This window comes from Cheilinus undulatus, linkage group 7 (genome assembly GCF_018320785.1).
Source record: "Cheilinus undulatus linkage group 7, ASM1832078v1, whole genome shotgun sequence".
Lineage (NCBI taxonomy): Eukaryota > Metazoa > Chordata > Actinopteri > Labriformes > Labridae > Cheilinus > Cheilinus undulatus.
The window spans coordinates 4,069,622-4,091,921 of NC_054871.1; the positions used below are offsets into that span (position 1 = coordinate 4,069,622).

General features: G+C 40.1%; 1 protein-coding gene and 1 long non-coding RNA gene across 3 annotated transcripts; both read right to left on the reverse strand.

The window, feature by feature from the left end:
* Positions 1-1,523: 1,523 nt before the first annotated feature.
* LOC121512692 (phospholipase A2 inhibitor and Ly6/PLAUR domain-containing protein-like) lies at positions 1,524-9,522 on the reverse strand. 2 transcript variants are annotated; one of them, XM_041792083.1, is made up of 6 exons: positions 9,418-9,522; positions 8,700-8,798; positions 8,427-8,591; positions 3,785-3,895; positions 1,677-1,847; positions 1,524-1,579 (listed from the first exon to the last, which is right to left on the reverse strand). In XM_041792083.1, the coding sequence occupies exons 1-5, from the start codon at positions 9,467-9,469 to the stop codon at positions 1,681-1,683; spliced, it is 594 nt and encodes a 197-aa protein (XP_041648017.1). In that variant the 5' UTR covers positions 9,470-9,522; the 3' UTR covers positions 1,524-1,579; positions 1,677-1,680. The 2 variants fall into 2 exon arrangements, with proteins under 2 accessions (XP_041648017.1, XP_041648016.1); XM_041792082.1 differs by having other exon boundaries at positions 1,530-1,847.
* Positions 9,523-15,079: 5,557 nt separating this feature from the next.
* LOC121511762 lies at positions 15,080-18,599 on the reverse strand. The gene is made up of 3 exons (XR_005992067.1): positions 18,503-18,599; positions 16,141-16,245; positions 15,080-15,250 (listed from the first exon to the last, which is right to left on the reverse strand). It is a non-coding gene; the product is annotated as an uncharacterized LOC121511762 (long non-coding RNA).
* Between the last annotated feature and the right edge of the window lie 3,701 nt (positions 18,600-22,300).

The following is a 22,300-nucleotide window of genomic DNA, read 5'->3' on the forward strand; positions in this document are numbered from 1 at the left end:
AAAACTGAAAATGGTCATTTGTTGAATTTGCAGCATTAGGAGGTTATATTTACTGAAATCAAAGCTATTTCAATCAAAAACATCTTAACAGGCCAAGTTCCATGTTAACATAGGAGCCCTTCTTTGATATCTCCTTCACTATTCTTGCATCCATTGAACTTATGAGTTTTTGGAGAGTTTCTGCTTGAATTTCTTTGCAGGATGTCAGAATATCCTCCCAGAGCTGCTGTTTTGATGTGAACTGCCTCCCACCCTCATAGATCTTTAGCTTGAGGATGCTCCAAAGGTTCTCAACAGGGTTGAGGTCATGGGAGGATGGGGGCCACACCATGAGTTTCTGTCCTTTTGTGCCCATAGCAGCCAATGACACAGAGGGATTCTTTGCAGCATGAGATGGTGCCGGACAGCACTGTTCTTCTTTTTGTTCCAAAAGATGAAAAGATGTTTCCCCCTGCAGGCAGATTAAGGAGGGGTCCACTGTACTCCTCATGCTCTAACAAGAACAGGCAACTGTGCATAAATAATACTCGATGCTGTATATTACATACACTATATTGCCAAAAGTATTCACTCACCTGCCTTGACTGGTGTATAAACCTAAGTGACATCCCATTCTTAATCCATAGGGTTTAATATGACGTGGGTCCACCCTTTGCAGCTATAACAGCTTCAACTCTTCTGGGAAGGCTTTCCACAAGGTTTAGGAGTGTGTTTATGGGAATTTTTGACCATTCTTCCAGAAGCACATTTGTGAGGTCACACACTGATGTTGGACCAGAAGGCCTGGCTCTCAGGCTCCGCTCTAAATTCATCCCAAAGGTGTTCTATGGGGTTGAGGTCAGGACTCTGTGCAGGCCAGTCAAGTTGATCCACACCAAACTCTCTCATCCATGTCTTTATGGACCTTGCTTTGTGCACTGGTGCACAGTCATTTTGGAACAGGAAGGGGCCATCCCCAAACTGTTCCCACAAAGTTGGGAGCATGGAATTGTCCAAAATCTCTTGGTATGCTGAAGCATTCAGAGTTCCTTTGACTGGAACTAAGGGGCCAAGCCCAGCTCCTGAAAACAAGCCCACACCATAACCCCCCCTCCACCAAACTTTACACTTGACACAATGCAGTCAGACAAGTACCATTCTCCTGGAAACGGCCAAACCCAGACTCATCCATCAGATTGCCAGATGGAGAAGCGCGATTCGTCACTCCAGAGGACACTCCTTCTCTGCTGTAGAGTCCAGTTGTTCTTTACACCACTGCATCCGACACTTTGCATTGCACTTGGTGATGTCTGGCTTGGATGCAGATGCTCAGCCATGGAAACCCATTCCATAAAGCTCTCTACCACTGTTCTTGAGCTAATCTGAAGGCCACATGAAGTTTGGAGGTCTGTAGCGATTGACTCTGCAGAAAGTTGATGACCTCTGCTCACTATGCACTACCCTATGGTACAAAAAAATTCAACCTCCGTACAGTGAGAGCACATGAAGACATTAGCTAATGAGACACGTTTGGTTTTCTGAACCAGGCTGTAAAACAGTTTATTTGTAGAGTAAACAACATTTGGTTCAAGATCAGGATCTGAAACAAAAGAAAAAAGAATGGAACATGAAGTTAACTGAAAGTATGAAAACAAGTTAGCTAGTGAAAAGAGCTAGCTTTTAAAACAGAGACAAACTCAGTCAGGTGGTCAGAGCTGAATCACGCAGGGTGGCGTTCCAACAGTTAGATGCACCGGTACCAAGATAAAAATGATCAAAGAAAAAATGGCCTTCCCAGTCAGGATGATCTCCACACAGGTTTGAAGATGCACAGCCGTGGATCTGGATGATCCGGCGAAACCTCTTCACTGTGGATGAGACACAAAAAAATCTGTTTTAGTACGTCTTGCTGTGTTGACTGATGCAAACTACGATTGTCAGTTTTCTTATTTCCACACAAATGTTCTCTCTTTCTGGATCTCCCAACAGTATTGTTCTGTGTCCATCAGCCAATCAGTACGCTAGTTTTCTTGTTCCCATGGCTAACCTGCAATAAAAGCCTGTATCACCATCTAGGGGGACCATGCAACTCATTTTACCCGGGACAGTCCTGTTTTCAGGCATTGTGTCCTGACTTTAATTCATAAAACACTAAAATGTCTTAACCTGGCATGCCAGAAGGATTTGTTTCACACATCCATCTGGGAACCCACTAATACATAGCGTTTGGGAAAGGGCAGAGCCTTTTGAAAACACAATCTTCCCAGTGTACAATGAGTTTATTGTTGAATATTTTCGTACAGTATGTGTTCATGATGGGGGGATTAAATATTTTCATCTGCTAGAAGAGGGGCCAGCAGAAAAAGCTGGGGAACCACTGTTTAATCAACATAAACTGCATTCCAAATTATTATGCAAATGATATTTTTCTCTTATTTTCCTAAGCATAAATGCAAATGACAGAATACTTTTGAAGTCATCAGCTGTTAGAGCATAATTCAAAGGTTTTTGAACAAAATTCATAATGATAACAATTATTAAAATGTACTGTTCCACATTATTAAGGACGGTAGAGTTTCAAAAGATTTTATAGGTTTAAAGAACTGAAAATGGTCATTTGTGAATTTGCAGCATTAGGAGGTCATATTTACTGAAATCAAAGCTATTTCAATCAAAAACATCTTAACAGGCCAAGTTCCATGTTAATATAGGAGCCCTACTTTAATATCACCTTCACAATTCTTGCATCCATTGAACTTATGAGTTTTTGGAGAGTTTCTGCTTGAATTTCTTTGCAAGATGTCAGAATATCCTCCCAGAACTGCTGTTTTCATGTGAACTGCCTCCCTCCCTCATAGATCTTTAGTTTGAGGATGCTCCAAAGGTTCTCAACAGGGTTAAAGGTCATGGGAGGATGGGGGCCACACCATGAGTTTCTGTCCTTTTGTGCCCATAGCAGCCAATGACACAGAGGGATTCTTTGCAGCATGAGATGGTGCCTTGTCATGCATGAAAATCATTTTGCTACAGAAGGCATGGCTCTTCTTTTTGTTCCATGGCAGAAAGTGGTCAGTGCAACTCTTTATACTTTGCCGAGGTCATTTTCACACCTTCAGGGACCCTAGGGGCCTACCAGCTCTCTCCTCATGATTCGCCCAGAACATGACTCCGCCCCCTCCTTGCTGACACTGCAGCCCTGTTGGGACATGGTGGCCACCCACCAACCATCCACTACTCCTCCATCTGGACCATCCAGGGTTGCACAGCACTCATCAGTAAACAAGACTCCAGGTGGGACTCCAGAGGCTCCAGCAGCTTCAAATACCTGTTTGCTGCTTTGTAATGGCATTTTAGCAGCTGCTCTCTTAATCTGATGAATTTGTCTGTCAGAAACCTTCCTCATTATGCTTTTATCTGCACGAACCTGTCTGTGCTATGATGATCACGCCTAATATATCATGAAATATCTAATGTTTTCATTCCTTGTCCAAGGCATTGCACTATTTGACACTTTTCAGCAGCAGAGATTCTTTTTCTTTCCCATATTGCTGAAACCTGTGGCCTGCTTAATAATGTGGAACATCCTTCTTAAGTAGTTTTCCTTTAATTGGGCTCACCTGGAAAACTAATGATCACAGGTGTCTGAGATTGATTTCAGTGATCCAGAGAGCCCTGAGACACAACACCATCCATGAGTTCCATTAAAAAACAAAAAATTGAATGTTTATGACACTAAAAACCAATTTGCATAATAATTTAGAACGCGGTGTAATTTGCAAAGACGTCTTTCTCTATAAGAGCTCACCTGTTCCACTGAAGCAGCTGTCCTGAGTGCCTAAACACTCCACTGTCGTGTTGCAGACAGTTTGATCAGTGCAGGTGGAACACTCCAGGCCGTTTGGTTTAAGCTCAGGATCTGAAACATAAAAAAAAAAAAAAATGAGACATTAAGTTAACTGAAAGTCTGAAAACATGTTAGATAGTGAAAAGAGCTAGCTTTAGAATTCAGAAACAGTAACGTGATCTGAAAATCCTTTTCAACCAAACTGAAACTCAGAAAACAACTGCTATGGTCGCACCAGTAACATGACTTCTGGAAAACCTTCAATACTAAGCGTTTGGGAAAGGGCAGAGCCTTTGAAAAAAACTCAGAGTGTGATTGGATGGACGTTCTGTCCGTCACATCTTTACGGGCCAATCAGAGCAACAAAACATGTGATGCAACTGCGACCAAGGTGCGCGTGCACAGCTACCGAGGAATAAGGTGAACCATGGCGACTGTAGACATGTCAGTACTCGACTTTTGTTGTTTTGAAAAGAAAACAACTCACTGCTGTTCTTTGTTCTTCTTTTAATGAAGGAATGTCGTCAAGTTCTGATAAAACTGGCGCTTTAGCAGCATCCACGCTAAGCTCTTCCGCCATAATTGCACCGGTCTCTTGTTGCTGCTTGTTTACGTCACGACTCCGCCGTGCCTGAAAGTACTGGCCCTCAGATTTTCTTCAGAGGTTTCTTTTAGTAATTTATTGATCATATTGATGTGATATAGGTATCATAAAAGTATGTATCAAATACAGTATGATACAACAGGTTGTAGGCTTTAATAATCACCTATGCAAAATATCCAGACATACTTTCATCCACACTCGACGCTGTTTGAGGATTGGAAGGTAGTTATCTTTGCTATTTTTAGCTGTCAGCATCTGTAACAAACAGTGGGGTAACAAGACTAGGTAAAAACCTAGTATATGGCTGACTGCAACTATCTGGGATGCCTGCTGAAATGCCTGACTGGCGGAGGGATTTTTTTTTTTTGTTATTTTTTTGTGAGCCACATTTATTGTGGAAACTTAAATGAACATAGCTACATCTTGTCCTCTCTCTCTCTGTCTCTCCTCTTAATAAAGCTCTTCTCTGTGTACATATGAAACTCTACAGAGACATGAGTCAGACTTCACTGATAGAGACAGAGTCACTGGAGATTAAATGGGTTTTGTCAGATATAAGTCTTTAACGGTAATAAGTTTCTACTAACAATAAAACACTGTTAATGAACTGTTTATTGTACAATAAAATAAAAAAAACTGCAGCAGGTTTCATGAACATTTCTAATTCTCCTCAGACAGGTGTGTCAGGGTCTTTATGTGTAAAATTAAGTTGAATGTCTACTTTAGTGTTCCTGTTGTCTTTTATATCTGTTAATTATCAATAAACAGCACATTTATTCCCTGCAAATAAAGACTTGCTAAACGTTTAAGTAGTTTCTTTTAACAATGCAAATGCAGAGATTTTAACATTTATTTGTTCCCATAAACATATATTATTATGGGAATATTTACCAATTTTCTTTTTTACCATAGCGCACACCCCTGACTCACGCGGGTGACACGGAGACACAGAGCTGGAGTGCACACACAGCGCTGACCCTCCGTGGTCAGAGAGAAGCTTTAAGAGGAGAAAGTTCTGCTGTTTATCCTCCAGTATTCTCAGACTTTTGCCCTCAACAGATAGAAGCCTGAAGTCTACACTACCAACATGTTAGTGTGTGTTTCAGTGTAGGTGTGTGCGTTAGCGTCACGTTTGTGTGTGTCACTCTAATGCAGCATAAAAGCAGACGAGGATGAGAGGAGAGCAGCTGATGTTGACTACCTTGGATTTATTTGTATCTTCTTTTTGAGGTTTATTTTGGGTTAATTTTGGGGGTTGGTATTTTCTTTGATTAATTACTTGATTTGTTTGGGAAATTATGAATTTACTTATTTGCATTAAGGTATTTGAATTAACCTTTGAGGAATTGTTTGGCAATTGTTTCTGTGCATTCTGTTAATTTGGCCGATCTAATTGTTCATTTTTGTCCTCTCAGAGCTGAGAGCCACGGGTGGAGGAGTTGGTGTCCTGGGTGGTGGTGTACCCCTTCTGGTGTGCTGTTTCCCTGGTTTGGGTCCCTCCCATGTCTGTTCAATTGAGTGTGAGCCTGACACAAGTGTCTGGGGTGATTTCAGTATTCATCAAATCAGTTTTAAAAGGGGCCAAGGGCAAATATCATAAAATACTACCTATATGTCTCGTAAATGTGTTGAAGAAAATCCCTGATAAGAAATTTAACAAAACTATTTTGGCCGTCTTGATTAAAAAAAAAAAAAAAAAAAAAATCTTATACAGCAGCAGGTCCACCAGACCCACTCTGCAGCAGGAATTTAAACACTGTTGTCTGCAGCATCGAGGGTAAATGCTCATGACTTTAGACACTTTAGCACATGATGATGATGCATCGGCCCCGCCGTTATTCTATGTTTTGTTTCCATGAGGCACCACAGTGATTTGCACAAATACCAAGGATGTGAGATGGCTCAGCCCTCATCATCTCTGCAAAGGAAAACAATGGAATGCATGCACAGCATGGAAACACACTGAATCATTTAGAATTAAATCCATCAGTGCAGAATTATGTTAATGACATGGACAATTCCTTGGACAATTCCTTATCCCTAATTTGTAAATAACTGTATTCTATTTTTTAATAAAGATTTTACGAAGTGCCCCGACTTTCATGGATTTGGGGCAGCAGCAGAGTTAGGGGGTGGCTACATGGGCTTAAGCCCCGGATGTTTTCATAAACGCCCCGAACCTATTTAGTCTCAGAGAGACTTGCTCCTCCATTAAGTTATTAATTGTGCTTGAATTAGGGATGAAGTGAGTGCTCTTGTTGTTAATATGGAATCTTTGGTAGACGCTGAGGCTGTGGAGTTGAAGGAAAGTGCAAAGAGGAGAGTGGGTGTTCAGTACAATACAGGTAAAGTTTCTAAAGTCTGATTTAGTAGACAGCCAACATTCAGCACGTTCATTCAGCCTGAGCTCACAGCTCGTTAGTGTCGTGTGTCTGCTTGTGTCTGTGTCGTTTTGAGTCAGGGACTCTCTGCTCTGATTAAAGCTAAAACACACACGTCCGCCTGATCAATCAGGATGACTGAGCTTTAGCTGAGAAAATAAATCTGCATCCTCCATGTTTCAGACAACACTCCTTTAAGTTTTCCTCTGAGTTCTGACCATGTTTGATAAACAGTGATCTGATCCTGTGGGTCTGCTCAGTGGTGCTGCTGATCCTGGGTCAGTCTGTCACACACACACACACACACACACTCAGCACAACAGAGATGTTAAATATGAACAAAGTCTCACTCGTTTTGGAAAAAGAGATAACTCTTTTATCATTTTCAACAAACTCTTGTGCACACACTTACATGGTTCAGACACAATTCATGTAGAATAAAAGATGATTTAAAAGAAACCATGTTTTTGCTGAAGTATAGGCTGGAGTATTTTATGATCTTTTCAACTCTTTTTAGATAGAAAATAATAACCTTATCCACTCATTAAAATATTGGCAATCATGAACCTCTCTCAGGATTTGGTTTCTACTTTATCTTGGATCTTATACATAGAAAATATTATGTGGCTTTTAGACTTAGACTTTAGTCTGACCTTATTGATTTAATTTAGCGACTTCATTTTAGTTAAAAAAGAAAAAAAAAGTGTAAAACACACCACAATATAGGAAATAAATCTTATAAAGCTCAAAGATTTCAGGAGGAAGATGCCCCAAACAAGTCTGAAGAAAATCCTACATGCCCGGCTGGTGCCTATGGGTGTGGATGCTTTTTAGTAGTTTTTAGTTAATGGAAGGATAAAAATAAATAAAGGTGCTAAGTGAGGGAAAGTTGTAAAAAAAAGATGAGTAAGAAGCAGCTGAAGAAGAAGACTCTACAGAAGAGGAGTGCTGATGAAGAGGAGGGAGAGAAACAACAGATGTCAGGAAAAAAGGGAAGGAAATGTGTGGTGAGGAGAAATATTAAGAAAGGCTGAGGCTGCATTCAGATTTGAGGAATCACAAAACATGAAGTGAAAGAAAATGTAAAAAACACAGAGGAGAATTGGGAGGTAGAGAAGAGGAAGTGAAAGAGAGGCAGTCGGAGAAAAGATAGCAGAGGAGCCAAGAGTTGATGTGACTAAGACACATGTAAAACTTCATCTTTTAACGGTGATATCATGGTCATGAATCTAAAACTCCTTGTTTTTCTATTTTCTGCTTTCAGTGGAGCAAACTTCCATCCAGGAGTAAAAGAGTGGAGCAGAGGGAGAAAGGGAGAGAATGAAAGAAGATTAGAAGAGGAAGAGAGGGCAGAAAACAGAGCGAGTCTGAAAGGAATAGATCACATAGTACCTATAGATGAGGCCAGTTTTTAAATTCTGTTATGCTATTTGCCTTGCCAACATTAGCCCCTAATGTTGGCAAGGTCTAGCTCTGCCCCTGAATTGGGGATTGTACTATAGCATCTAAAAGTTCATTTTATCAGTCAACATCATTGAAGGGTAGATTAGAGTGTATTCAGGAGCAAAGGAATAAAGAAATTCCTGTTCATTAAAACCTTGTCAGCAGAAATACTCACAGGTTAAAATACCACTGTTGCAGTTGTCTGTGTTGCAGCAACGAATAGATGCAGCCAGTATCAATTCTTTATAACTGACTGAGAATATCTCATCCTGTGCAGCGCAGACTGATGGTGGAACACACATCCTCATGGTTCCATTATATCTGTCATCCCCAGGTAACACTGAAAACAGATTTTAAAGGGTAAAAACAAACAAAGAGCAATTAATGATCTCAAATTGACTCAGTAAAAGACTCAAGGACAACTGTTTCTTTTCTGTCACAGTCTTACGGTTAACGCCAGCTGTTGCACACAGCTCAGCAGAAGAGTCGCATGGTGATGATATAGTGTCCTGTATTAGATCGTAGTTCAGACACTGAAGAGCTTCAGCTGTAGTCAGGAGGGAAAGGAGATGTGTGAGAATGAATCACATATAAATACCTGAAGAGTCGACTCTCAGGTGTGTCTTTAGGGGTTTTTATTACTTTGCATGGTCATAGACAAACCAAAGAAAATGTGTTTCAACATGCTGTCTTCCTCAGCCTAAACATGTTTGTTGTTGTTGGTACGCTGCCATGCCAAGTAATAAAAACCCAAAAGCACAGATCTGAGAGATGACTATTCAGTCTTTTTTTTGTTATTGTGCACCTTAAGAAGTCAAAATGCTGCACTGTGCTCCTTTTTCCTTCAAATGAAAAAATCATCTACAATCATCTACAAGATAAACGTTTTGTCTGAGTCATATATCTCATATATAGTGTTAACACCTTCTTAAACATGCACAGCTGAGTCTACTGCTGACTGACAGACATACAAACTTCAATGCTCAGAGCTGAAGTTACTGCATGTTTCCATTCTTATTGTGATCTTCTCTTGTGTTGCTGCAATGCCAGAATTTCCCCTCTGAGGCTCAAAAGAGTTTTAGCTCATCGTATCCTGACAGCTTTCATTAAATGCATTTTTTATCTACCTCAAATAAATAAACTCTGACCGGAAAGAGTAACGTTACCAGAGCTGAAGATCATCCAGACGAGAGTGGCACATAGAGTCAGCTTCATCATGATGAGTTCATGAACAGAGTCCTGGCTTCCCTTTTTATACTGAAGCTGAGGTTCAACAGATGAAGACGTTTCCCCCTGCAGGCAGATTAAGGTTGGGCCCACCGTACTCATCATGCTCCAACAAGAACAGGTAACTGTGCAGAAATCATTCATAGTCTCTGGGCACACTAGCAAACGCTGCACGTTTATTATAGACGAATACGGAGGAAAACTGGAGCCACCATCACTGCGTTGGACTCTCACCACTTAGCTGGGTGGATCTGGATCTTACAAATAGAGAAAATGCAACATCACTGAAAAAGTTCAGAGATGAACTGAAGAAGACACTGACAGGTTAGCACACATTTAGCACTCAGAGAAAATTATTTGCCATATTTATACCTGTGAATCTTGAAAAGAAGCATCCAATTTTATATTTGATAGGCCTTTAAAAGGTATAACTAGTCTGACAGTGGAATTCATGAGCTTTTAATTGTTGTTTTTTTTTTTTTTAATAACTTGTTAAATACTAAACTATCACTAGTCCTACTATGTAAAATTGTATAAAGGTAAGAAAAGTAATTTTCACATATGTATTTTAAAGGGCCGAACACACTAGATAAATAAAACCATAAATAGACCCAATTCTATGAGATATACTATATTTCCTAAAGTATTTGCTCACCTGCCTTGACTCGCATATGAACTTCAGTGACATCCCATTCTTAATCCATAGGGTTTAATCTGACGTGGGTCCACCCTCTGTAGCTATAACAGCTTCAGCTCTTCTGGGAAGGCTTTTCACAAGGTTTAGGAGTTTGTTTATGGGAATTTTTGACCATTCTTCCAGAAGCACATTTGTGAGGTCATTTGGATGCGTGAGTGAATACTTTTGGCAATATAGTGTATATAAAGTGCACTGCATTATCATAAAATGACCAAGATACAGCAGCAGCAATATAGAAATACAAGAAGGCAGTTAATATGTCATGACCATTATACATTAGCAACACAAAGAATTAGAACTCAGATAAGGAAATACTTTGATGCCATCCAGGATTCTGACACTGACAATGCACTTGTCTTCTGGGACAAAAGCCATGACAGATTCCCACAACTCCACAAGTTGGCACTGAAAGTGCTGTCAGTTCCTTCCTCTTCTGCACCAGTTGAGAGGGTTTCTAGTAGAGGGAGCAATAGACCCCACCATGCACATTAAGGCAGGGCCGGCCCAAGCTTACTTGGGGACCTAAGCAGACTTTGATTGGGGGTCCCCAACTGCCGATCACTTTTACTGATGCAGTCAATGCTGAATAACCTGTACATATACAGTTAATCTAAACCCCAGTGGAGAAAAAAAGGAGTAACAGAACTTGAGATTTTGTTCATTTCATTTCATTTCAAACCACATTATAGATATTGAGAGAAATTCAACATATAACGCTGCATACATTACTTTAGTTAAAGCTGAAGTGTTTTATTTCAGTTGGTTCTTCAAATGTTAAACTAGACTCATGTATTTGTCCAGTGTGTCTTTTTAGTCTGCTGATGGACATCCCTATTGATAATGGTAGTGACTATTAGATCCACACTCTGGGCCCACTGGCATGCATGCAGTAAACTGAGGTGTGAGCTGGACTGTTGTGGTTCTGGAGAGGACTGTGATTGTCTCTGGGAGACCAGGAAGTCCTTCACTCCTCTGTCTCTGCTGGGATGTTCTGGGTTTTACCTTTATGCACACAGATATTCCTGAAGTCTGCAGGAGTGGACACTTGTGAAGGAGATGGACTTCTTCCTCTTTTTCTTATCTGTCAGTCATTCTTTTAGAGACCAACCTCGTCGTCATGCATCCAAACTAAAACAATAAGATTAATCTTTTTAACTTGTAAATGGTAATAACTTACATTTATGTACAAAACACACAGAAATCAGGGGTTAAAAGTAACTAACTACATTTACTCAAGTAATTGTAATTGAGTAGCTTTTTGTGTAGGCTACTTGTACTTTTTTGAGTACTTTTCAAAATCACTACTTTTACTTTTACTTAAGTGCATTTTGAGGGAAGTGTTGTACTTCACTACATTTTAAAAAGCATTAGGTACCAAGTAAAAAAAAAACACTCAAAATCAAAATGAGGCGATTCTAGCTTTCTGCTAACAAGAAATGAACAAAAGTTTGACTTTCACAGCACATGACAAGAGAGAGAATGATTCCACATTCCATCCTAAAACAGCTGATGCATTTGACTTTAGGTTAAGTCTCACCTTATAATAAACAACCTGGTTATAGATTCATATTCTCTTGAAATTATTTCACATTAAGAAAAGATCATATTTTACTGTATAACCACCTCAGGTATCAAAAATAGCTACTCAGTACTTTGAGTAAATTTTAAATTACTTACTCTTTACTTTTACTTGAGTAGATTTACAGATTACTACTTTTACTTCTACTAAAGTATATTTTATCCAAACTAACTTTGCTTTTACTTGAGTACAATAGTCTACTACTTTTTTGCACCTCTGTCAGAAATAAACCTGCTGATGTCCCACACCCTCCCTTTAAAAACACACAACAGTCAGCTTGTTTTATATAATAATCATTTACTTTACAGCTCTGTTAATGATCAGTATTAACATGAAATCCCCCCCTATAGTCAGATATTACACATAGACTTCTGACTTGATTCAAGCTTGGTTTTCCTCATAAAACACAAAAGTAATAGGGCACGGATCAATAAAGTCCCATCATTGTTGTTTTTCTTTAACACATGAAAGATACATGGGTCTGTTGAACATTATATTTTAATGTCTCTGTGCAGTAGGTAAGTACCACATACAGCCATTATCTTTTTCTTCTTCTACAACTCACTTGTATTATCTAGTATTGACAATATATGTACTGTAGCTCACAGGTCTAAACATTACCTTGGCGCCGCCTAGTGGCTTAGCATATTAACTACTCCTATCACTCCAGTCATTACTCTATAATTATGTTACTGTGTGTGTGTAACAGAAACTTAAGAAAACCACGAGTTTGACGGGACTCTAGCTGGTGTTTAGCATGCCTGTAACACTGCTGAGGTGCAGAGACGCTGTTTGACTGTTGTGTGGTGCGTTCAAGAACAGTACATTACATTCATTTTAATAAACAGACTTGAGAAACAGCCTAAAAGAGCGTTATATGAATCCCCCGATGTAAAACATCGACTTGAACTATTAAATCTTGGTAAGGTAAGTGGAGCCCTGTTTCTTCCTGACTTCTACTCTCAGCACCTCATTCCCCTTCACAGCCTGGCTCTTGGAGGCCCCCTGGTTGCAACGGGGCTCTAAGCAGCTGCTTATGTCGCTTATGCCTTGGGCCGGCTCGGCATTACAGTCACAAAATGCCACAGTCTCTTACGTTTCTTAAATGCAACCAAGCTCTTCTTTAAATCTTCATTTCCCATGAAATGAAATGGGACCTTTGAGGATATGTTTGGTGGTCTTTAGCGACCAAACCTGTGTTTGTTTTACTCATGGTGGTGAACTTGGGTTTTTGAGTATTTTCTTACTGAATTTTCTTCATGCTGGGCATTGGATGTCATTTTCATTTTGACATTTTCCTGATTAGTTAATGTTGTAATTTGTCTTAAAACAGCAATTGTTGGCTCACTGACTGATTCTGCCTTCTTGGAAATCTTTTCAAGTGCCTTATGTGTCAGACACTTAAAAAAATCCGGACATCAGTCCATCTTATTTCAAGTCAGAAATACCTCTGAACATTTACTTTAGGCCTCATTCATCTGACAAGTACACCGCCTTCCAAATTATTATGCAAATGGTGTTTTTCTCTGATTTTCCCAAATAATTGATGCAAATGACAGTCAGTATAATTTTCAATTCATCAACTAGAGCATAAATCAAATTTTATTGAACAAACCTCCCAATAATAACTATTTTTTTGTGCAAACATAAAAACCTCAAAATGCACCGTTCCAAATTATTATGCACGACATTGTTTCAAAACATTTTTAGGTGTAAAGAACTGAAAATGGTCATTTGTTGAATTTTCAGCATTAGAAGGTATGATTGACTGAAATCAAAGCTATTTCAATCAAAAACATCTTTAGCTTCTCAATAGGGTTGAGGTCAGGGGAGGATGGGGGCCACAGCATGAGTTTCTCTCCTTTTATGCCCATAGCAGCCAATGACACAGAGGGGGACCCTGCCTTTCTCGATACATGTAGGGCGGCTCTGCCTTTCTAAGGTACATGTAGGGGGGTGCTCAGCCTTTCTTAGGTACATGCAGGGGGGTGCTCAGCCTTTCTTAGATACATGTAGGGGGGTGCTCCGCCTTTCTTAGGTACATGTAGGGGGGTGCTCAGCCTTTCTTAGGTACATTTGGGGGGGCTCTGCTTTTCTTAGGTACATGTAGGGGGGCTCAGCTTTTCTTAGGTACATGTAGGGGGGGCTCAGCCTTTCTTAGGTACATTTGGGGGGGCTCTGCTTTTCTTAGGTACATGTAGGGGGGCTCAGCTTTTCTTAGGTACATGTAGGGGGGGCTCAGCCTTTCTTAAGTACATGTAGGGGAACTCAGCCTTTCTTAGGTACATTTGGGGGGGCTCTGCTTTTCTAAGGTACATGTAGGGGGGCTCAGCTTTTCTTAGGTACATGTAGGGGAACAGCCTTTCTTAGGTACATTTGGCGGGGCTCTGCTTTTCTTAGGTACATGTAGGGGGGCTCAGCTTTTCTTAGGTACATGTAGGGGGGGCTCAGCCTTTCTTAGGTACATTTGGGGGGGCTCTGCTTTTCTAAGGTACATGTAGGGGGGGCTCAGCTTTTCTTAGGTAGATGTAGGGAGGTTCAGCCTTTCTTAGGTTAATGTTGGGGGGGCTCCAAGGAAAATTAAGACACCTAACTACATTTAAAGTGTTGTTGTAAATGGTCTTAATTCTTCCGTAAACGTGAAGTTTCCTTTTGAAATTTTGAAAAACAAAAAGGAAAATCTTAAATTCTGTTTGATTTTGTAATGATTGGGTATTGAATGTAGATTAATGAGAATTAAAATGTTTTTTTGTTTTTTTTTTCACAAAACTGAAAAAGTGATGGGGGTCTGAAATATTTCTGAATGCTCTGTAAGTTCCCATCACGTTTCCTATAAAGCTCATCATCTGGTACCATTTGGGCTTTTTAGTTTATTTAAAACCACAACAAAAAGAAACCACTCATCATGACTTCCTCATAACCTCTCATCCTGAATTGAGTTGTCATTTCATCCTAACCATGAGATTTATTTGCTTAACGGTATATCATCTATAAAAGCAGAATTTATGACATGAGGGAGAAAAGCTGTTAAAGAGGCACCACTTACTCTTTTCATACTTGTGTAAATGTGTAAATAATAATAATAATAATTTTAAAACTAACAAAAAGCCTTTATTTTCAGTGACAGAGTGATTTACGAGAATATAAAATTTAAAACTGGCAGATTATTAAACCAAAAGCACATTTTGAGAACAAAACAAACAAGAGCATTGCATTGCTCTTATAGAACTGTGATGGACAATAACATGAACCTTAAAGTTCAGCATCACATCCAGGAAGTGCGGTTCTTGGGTTTAACTGATGAAAAGTGTAAAAAGAGCGAGCAGGAACAGAAACAAACTCAGTCTGGTGGTCAGAGCTGAATCACGCAGGGAAGCTTTCCAACACTTTAATGCATCGACACCTAAAGGAAAATTCGACAACAAATAACCGTCTGGCCGTTCATATCGTTGTTCGCACACGTTTGCAGACACACAGCCGTGGAATTGAAAGGTATCTGTGTATGGAACAAAGAAAAATCTTTTTTAGTACACCATGCTGTGTGGACTGAAGCAAACTCTGATTGTCAGTTTTGTTACTTCCACACAAATGTTGAATGAAAGTCTCTGTTATCACCTTAAGTTGTCTGAACTCAGGCCTGGAGTGGCTAATCTGGAGGCTGGGCTGGTTTTTGATGGTAAATAGATCATACAGTCACTCAGTGTTTGAGTAGCTTTTCCCCTCATAACATTTCCTTCTCTCTTGCTGCATCTGCCAACAGTAATGTTCTGTGTCTGCCAGCCAATCAGCACGCTAGTTTTCTTGTTCACATGGCTGATGTACAATAAAGCCTGTCTGTTACCACCATTTCGTGCCGAGTCATCAACTCCATTTTCATAAGGGCCAGCTTTTTTTGACTGACGCTGTGGGGGCGGGACATTGAAGTAAATTGAAATAAAATCTATATTTTGTTCTAATTAAAAGATTCTTATAAAAATATTTCTTTCCAAATTCAGTGGAACGTTAAGCCTTTAACAATGAGATCAGTCCCTACCACCTGTACTGCAGCCAGCCACAAGGGGGCGATTGAGATATTTTAGCTACATATTTCTGGAGTTCTCTTGATGTCTATCACTGAGTTTGATGCTAATATGCTGTGTTGTGATTGGCCAAAAACACGTGCAGGAAAAAAGTCTGTGGAAGATTCTCAGAGGAGGGAAACTGCTCTCTCAGAGAGCCTTATGTGGAAAATTAATACAAAAGACTGCAACTTTAACAAGATAACAATCATAAGTTGGGGGCTTTGAAACATTCTCATCAGCTAAGGAAGAGCCCAGCATAGAAAAGTTGGGGAACTACTGTTTAGTCAACATAAATTGCACAATGAGTTTCTGTAGAAGAGCTCACCAGTTCCATGGAAGCAGCGGTCCTGTGTGCCAACACACTTCAGCGTATTGCAGAAGTTTTGATAGCAGGTGGAACAGTTCAGGCCATTTGGCTCAATATCAGGAACTGAAACAAAAAATGGAACATAAAGTTAACTGAAAGTCTGAAAAAAAGTTAACCAGTAAAAAGAGCTAGCTACCACAGCAAGTCTGCCCCGCCCCATCCATACAGAACTCTAGCTCCCCCCTCTGGTCAGGAATAGAAACTGGATCCCCAAACACACTGTCATATTCCTCTGAGAATCCCAGATGGATCAAACAAAGTCTCTAAAGCCCCCACCTACTCAAACCTCAGTAATCTCAGGCAAATCGCTCTCACCCCTCCCATCACCTCCTCCACACCTGATATCCATGTTAAATTGGCACTTTTTAACATAAGATCAATTTCAAGCAAGACTTTTAATTTTAGAATATTTTATCACCACTGCCCACTTGGACTTTTTACTCATCACTGAAACCTGGTGATCAGGCCCAGCTACTAGAAATCTGTCCCTCAGACTTCAGCTGAGGGACAGCTGAGGACTTCAGCTCCCCAAGAACCACTGGTCGTGGTGGAGGACCAGCAGTCATTTACAAGAACACTTTTAAATGTCACTATTTTTGTTTTAAACCTCTCTCTTCTTTTGAGACTCTTGTTTTTCATTTGCTGCCCAGAGCCGTTTTTCTGTGTAGTTATTTATCGCCCCCCTCACCTAAATGCTGACTTTTTACCTGAATTCTCTGATTTTATGTCATTTATTGTTCTGAGCTATGACAAAGTGATTCTAGCAGGTGATTTTAATATCCATGTTGATGATCCCTCAAACAGATTTGCAATTGAATTTCTTAATCTAGTAGATTTGTTTAATCCTGTTCAACATGTGGCAGGCGAACTCATAAACACGGCCACACTCTGGATCTTGTTTTTACTTTGGGTTTTATTTTCAGCTCTTTTACTTATGAAGAGCCTGTTTTATCTGACCACTGCCCTATTTTGTTTAATAATAATAATACCTTGAATTTATATAGCGCCTTTCAAGAAACCCAAGGACGCTTTACAGGAACATATATACATGGACAAACTATGTGAGGGGTAGGATGAGTGTGAGGGGTGGTTTAGTGAAGACTGTAGGCTGTGGTGAACAGGTGGTGCTTGAGACGTTTTTTTGAAAATGTCCAGAGATGGAGCGCTACGAACGTCTGCAGGAAGAGTGTTCCAGAGGGTGGGAGCTGCAGCACTGAACTGTCTCCATAGGTTCGGAGTTTGGTTTTGGGCATTTTGTTTGATGCCCTTCTACCCTGCCAACCTGCTGTTCACTCTGTACCTCGTCATTCTTCCCATCCCATTAAACCAACACTATTAGTAACTTTTGCATTGCTTTCACTACAGCACCCTGCATCCCTAACCTCGCAAAGCAGGTGGATACGCCTGTTTCCTTGTTTCTCACTGGTGAATCCATCTTGCAACGCTCCCATCTGAACCATTTGGGCCCGGTTAGAAAGTGACAGGACCAATCAGCGTTGAGAGGGCCGGTACTTTCAGGCGCGGCAGAGTCGTGACGTAAGCAAGCAGCAACAAGAGGCAGATGCAATTATGGCAGAAGACATTAGCGTGGATGCCGATAAAGCACCAGTTTTATCAGAACTTGAAGAGATTTTGTCAATAAAGAAAAACAAAGACCAGCAGTGAGTTGTTTTCTTTTCAAAAACGACTAAAGTCGTGTACTGACATGTCTACAGTCGCCATGGTTCACGTTATGCAGTTCTCTATGGAGTTTACTCCTCAGTAGCAGCTATGTCTTGTGTTTTGTTGCTCTGATTGGCCCGTAAAGATGTGACGGACAGAGCGTTCACCCAATCACCCTCAGAGGTTTTTTTTTAAAGGCTCTGCCCTTTCCCAAACGCCTTCTATGGAAAGTTTTCCAGATGGATGTGTGAAACACATCCATCTGACATGTCGGGTTAGCACCACAGTGATTTGCACAAAACTCAGAGCAAAGATACCAAAGATGTGAGATGGCTCAGCCCTCATCATGCAAAGGAAAACAATGGAATGCATGCACAGCATGGAAACACACTGAATTATATAGAATAAAATCCATCAGTGCTGAAATATGCTAATAATATCAACAATTCCTCATATCCCTAATTTGCAAACTACTGTATTATATTTTTATAAAGATTTTACAAAGTGCCCCAACTTTTGTGGAATTGGGGGTTGTACTATGGTATCTAAAAGTTCATTTTATCAGTCAACATCATTGAAGGGTAGATTAAAGTGTATTCAGGAACAAAGGAGTAAAGAATTTCCTGTTTACTGAAACCTTGTCAGCAGAAATACTCACAGGCTAAAGTGTCACTGTTGCAGTTGTCTGTGTTGCAGCAATGAATGAATACAGCCACTATGAATTATTTATAACTGGCTGAGAATATCTGATCCTGTGCAGCACAGACTGATGGTGGAACACAGATCCTCATTGTGTAATTAAATCTGTAACCAGCAGAAAAAACCTGAACACAGATTTTAAAGGGTAAAAACAAACAAAGAGCAATTAAAACAAAATATGATCTCAAATTGACTCAGTAAAAGACTTAAGGACAACTTTATCTTTTCTGTCACAGTCTTACCGTTAGCACCAACTGTTGCACACAGCTCAGAAGAGTTGCATGGTTTTGATATAGTGCCGTGTACAGAGTTGTATTGTAGACACCGAAGAGCTTCAGCTGCAGTCAGGACGAAAAAAGAGATGTGTGAGAATGAATCCTACACATAAACCTGAAGAGTCGACTCTGAGGTATGTCATTTAGGGTTTTAAATTACTTTACATGGAAAGAAAGAACACAGCAAATGTGTTTCAACGTGATGTCTTCCTGAGCCAAAACATGTTTGTTGCTCTTCAGTCTTTTTTTGTTGTTGTGCACCTTAAGAAGTCAAAATCCTGCACTGTGCTCCTTTTTCCTTCAAATGAAAAAATCATCTACAATCATCTACAAGATAAACGTTTCGTCTGAGTCATATATCTCATATATAGTGTTAACACCTTCTTAAACATTCACAGTTGAGTCTACTGCTGACTGACAGACATACAAACTTTCATGCACAGAGCTGAAGTTACTGCATGTTTCCATTCTTATTGTGATCTTCTCTTGTGTTGCTGCTATGCCAGAATTTCCCCTCTGAGGCTCAAAATAGTTTGGGATGCAGGCTGCCGAGTGGTTAAGGCGCGCCCCATATATGCAGATGACCCGGGTTCGAATTCGGCCTGAGGCCTTTTACCGCATGTCTCTCCCCCATTTCCGATCTACCTCAAATAGATAAACTCTGACAGGAAAGAGTAACATTACCAGAGCTGAAGATCATCCAAATGAGAGCGGCACACAGAGTCAGCTTCATCATGATGAGTTCATGAACAGAGTCCTGGTTTCATGGGTATAACTTCCCCTTCCATACTGAAACTGAGAACCAAAAGAAGCATTAGTCTCCACCTGCAGGCAGATTAAGGTGGGGCCCACCGTACTCCTCATGCTCCAACAAGAACAGGTAACTCTACATAACTCTGCATTTATGCGCTCTGCATAAATGTTGCTAATTAACAACATGGCAGCAGCCTCTGGGCACACTGGCAAACACTGCATATTAATTATAGTGGCTCTGTATAATAAACAACAGGGCTGCCCAAACTTTTTTGGCTTGTGAGCTACTTTGAAATGATTAGCTCAGCATCATCTACCTACCAAAAAAAAAAAAAGAAAAAGAAAAAAAAAAATCCCCAAATTGCAAGGGGGCACAGTAACAATGACTTTATACCACCAGAAACAACACTAAATGTGAGTTCTTCACAGAATAAAGTGAATAGAATGACAACTGTCAGGTTCAGGCAAAAAAACTCAAAACGGAGGACCCAAATGCAGATAAAACAAAGAAATGATTTAATGAAACAAACAAACTTACTACAAACTAAAACACTGGAATCAAAATCTATGAAACAAAAAAAAATCCACAGAAGCACGAGGAAAGCACGAGGAGTAACATGGGGAATGACATCTAATGAACTGACAGACACAGGGAGACAGAGAGCTTAAATGCACAGGGAGTGATTAACAACGGAAGACAGGTGTGGATAACGAGACACAGGTGAAACTGGTGAAGATAATCAAAGTGGAGGGAAACTCAGGCAGGAAGCAAAACTGGAATCACACACAAGGGAAGGCAAATACATAATAAAACAGGAAACATGGAACCTAACACAAGAAGCACACGAGGACTGAATGACAAAACTAAACCCTAGAAGCTGAACAAAGGAAACACAGGAGGATACAAAGAACCAAACACAAGGAGGGAAACAACAACACAGGGAGGAAAACTGAACATAAAACACAGGGAGTAAATCTAAAACATGGAATAACTAAACCAGAAGCACAGGGAAACTCAACATGAAACAGGGAATTAACTAAACATAAAACACAAGGAGCAAAAACTTAACATGAAACAAGGAATAAACTAGACATGAAATACAAGGAGTAACTCAACATAAAACACAGGGAATAACCTAAACATGAAGCACAAAATACACAGAAACACAAGGACTACAAGAAACACCTAAGACTAACTAAACACCAGAAATATACAAACTAGGACACCTAAATACAAAGTAAAACTAAAAACATGGAAATCACAGAACAAGGAAAACACGAGGGATCAAAACTAAACACAGGAAATACACTAGAAAAACTCATAACCTAACAAATCAGAACCTGGATCATGACAACAACTTTCTGTTGTATGAGCCTTGCACAATCTTAACAGGTAAAATAGTTGAATTTTCAGAGCAGAATACCTTAAAGGAACCACACAAAGAAACCAAACTAACCCGCAAGTTCCACATAGGACGACTGCGCCACACACCAAAGCGCTGCGGGTTTGGTCCGACCGAAGGCGAGTGACCTCACCCACTGGAAGCGAGTCTGATCAGCAGGCAGAGATCACGGGAGAACTGCAAGTTCACGCAGAAATAGTATACCAACAGCAGACTATTTTACCTTTTGGGGTTAATTTATCTTCCTTTCCGGTATCAGTACATGATAATTTTGCTCACATCATTGGGTGAGTACATTAGGAAGTTAAAAGGTTCATGTTTGCTTTAAGAATCTGTGGTTTTATGTAAAATTATTTGGCTAAATGTCCTCAAAGTTAACTTTTCCTTGTCAGTGGCGCTGTTATAGCTCTGTGATCCACTGACCTCTCAGTGACCCTTTGCGCTCACTGCAGGATGAGATGTGATGTTGATATAGTGATGATTTGTGATTCCATGAATTTTGAAAGAACTGGATATTCTATGCTTGTCATTTCCTCTTCTGGAGCTTTCTGATCAACAGGTATTGACGTGGTTTGGCTGTGGCTGGTGATGAAAATAGACCTGCAGCGTATCTCACATAAAGCGGAGCGAAGTGGGGCTCCAGGGATGCGCCACTGCCAGTCTGGAGGGCCGGCTGTGGAAATGCACTGCATAATTGCCCTTATTATTAAAAAAGAAATGGCTCTTTATCATATTTAAAGGCAATAACAGAAATGCTTTTTTATTTTCAAAACGTGCTCTCATTTTATGAATTATAAATAAAATGATAATGCAGTCTTGTCCTTTGTATTTAAATTTCACTTGTCATGTCGCACATTCCTTACTAACCAAATTATGTACATATGTAATTAGGTACATTTACAACTACATGTACAAATTCATATGTAATTACTTATGTCATGTAAAATTCTGTACTTAATCTTCAGTAACTCCAGTTTGTATAAAAAAAAACATACAAATTACAGCAAAGACTGTATTTCCAAAATAGGTCTTGTAGTACAAACTAGAGGAGATGATTAATGTGTGAACAAAGTTTATTGTCACTATAATGTGTAATATAAGAGTAATGGATGATTTATCCCATCCAGTATGGTAATTTGTACATGGTCCCTGCACCTCCAATCCACTACCTCCGTCTCCTCTGGCTCCACCACATCCATCTCCTCTGGCTCCACCACATCCATCTCCTCTGGCTACCATTACCTCTATCTCCTCTGGCTCCACTACCTCCATCTCCTCTGGCTCCACTACCTCCATCTCCTCTGGCTCCACTACCTCCATTTCCTC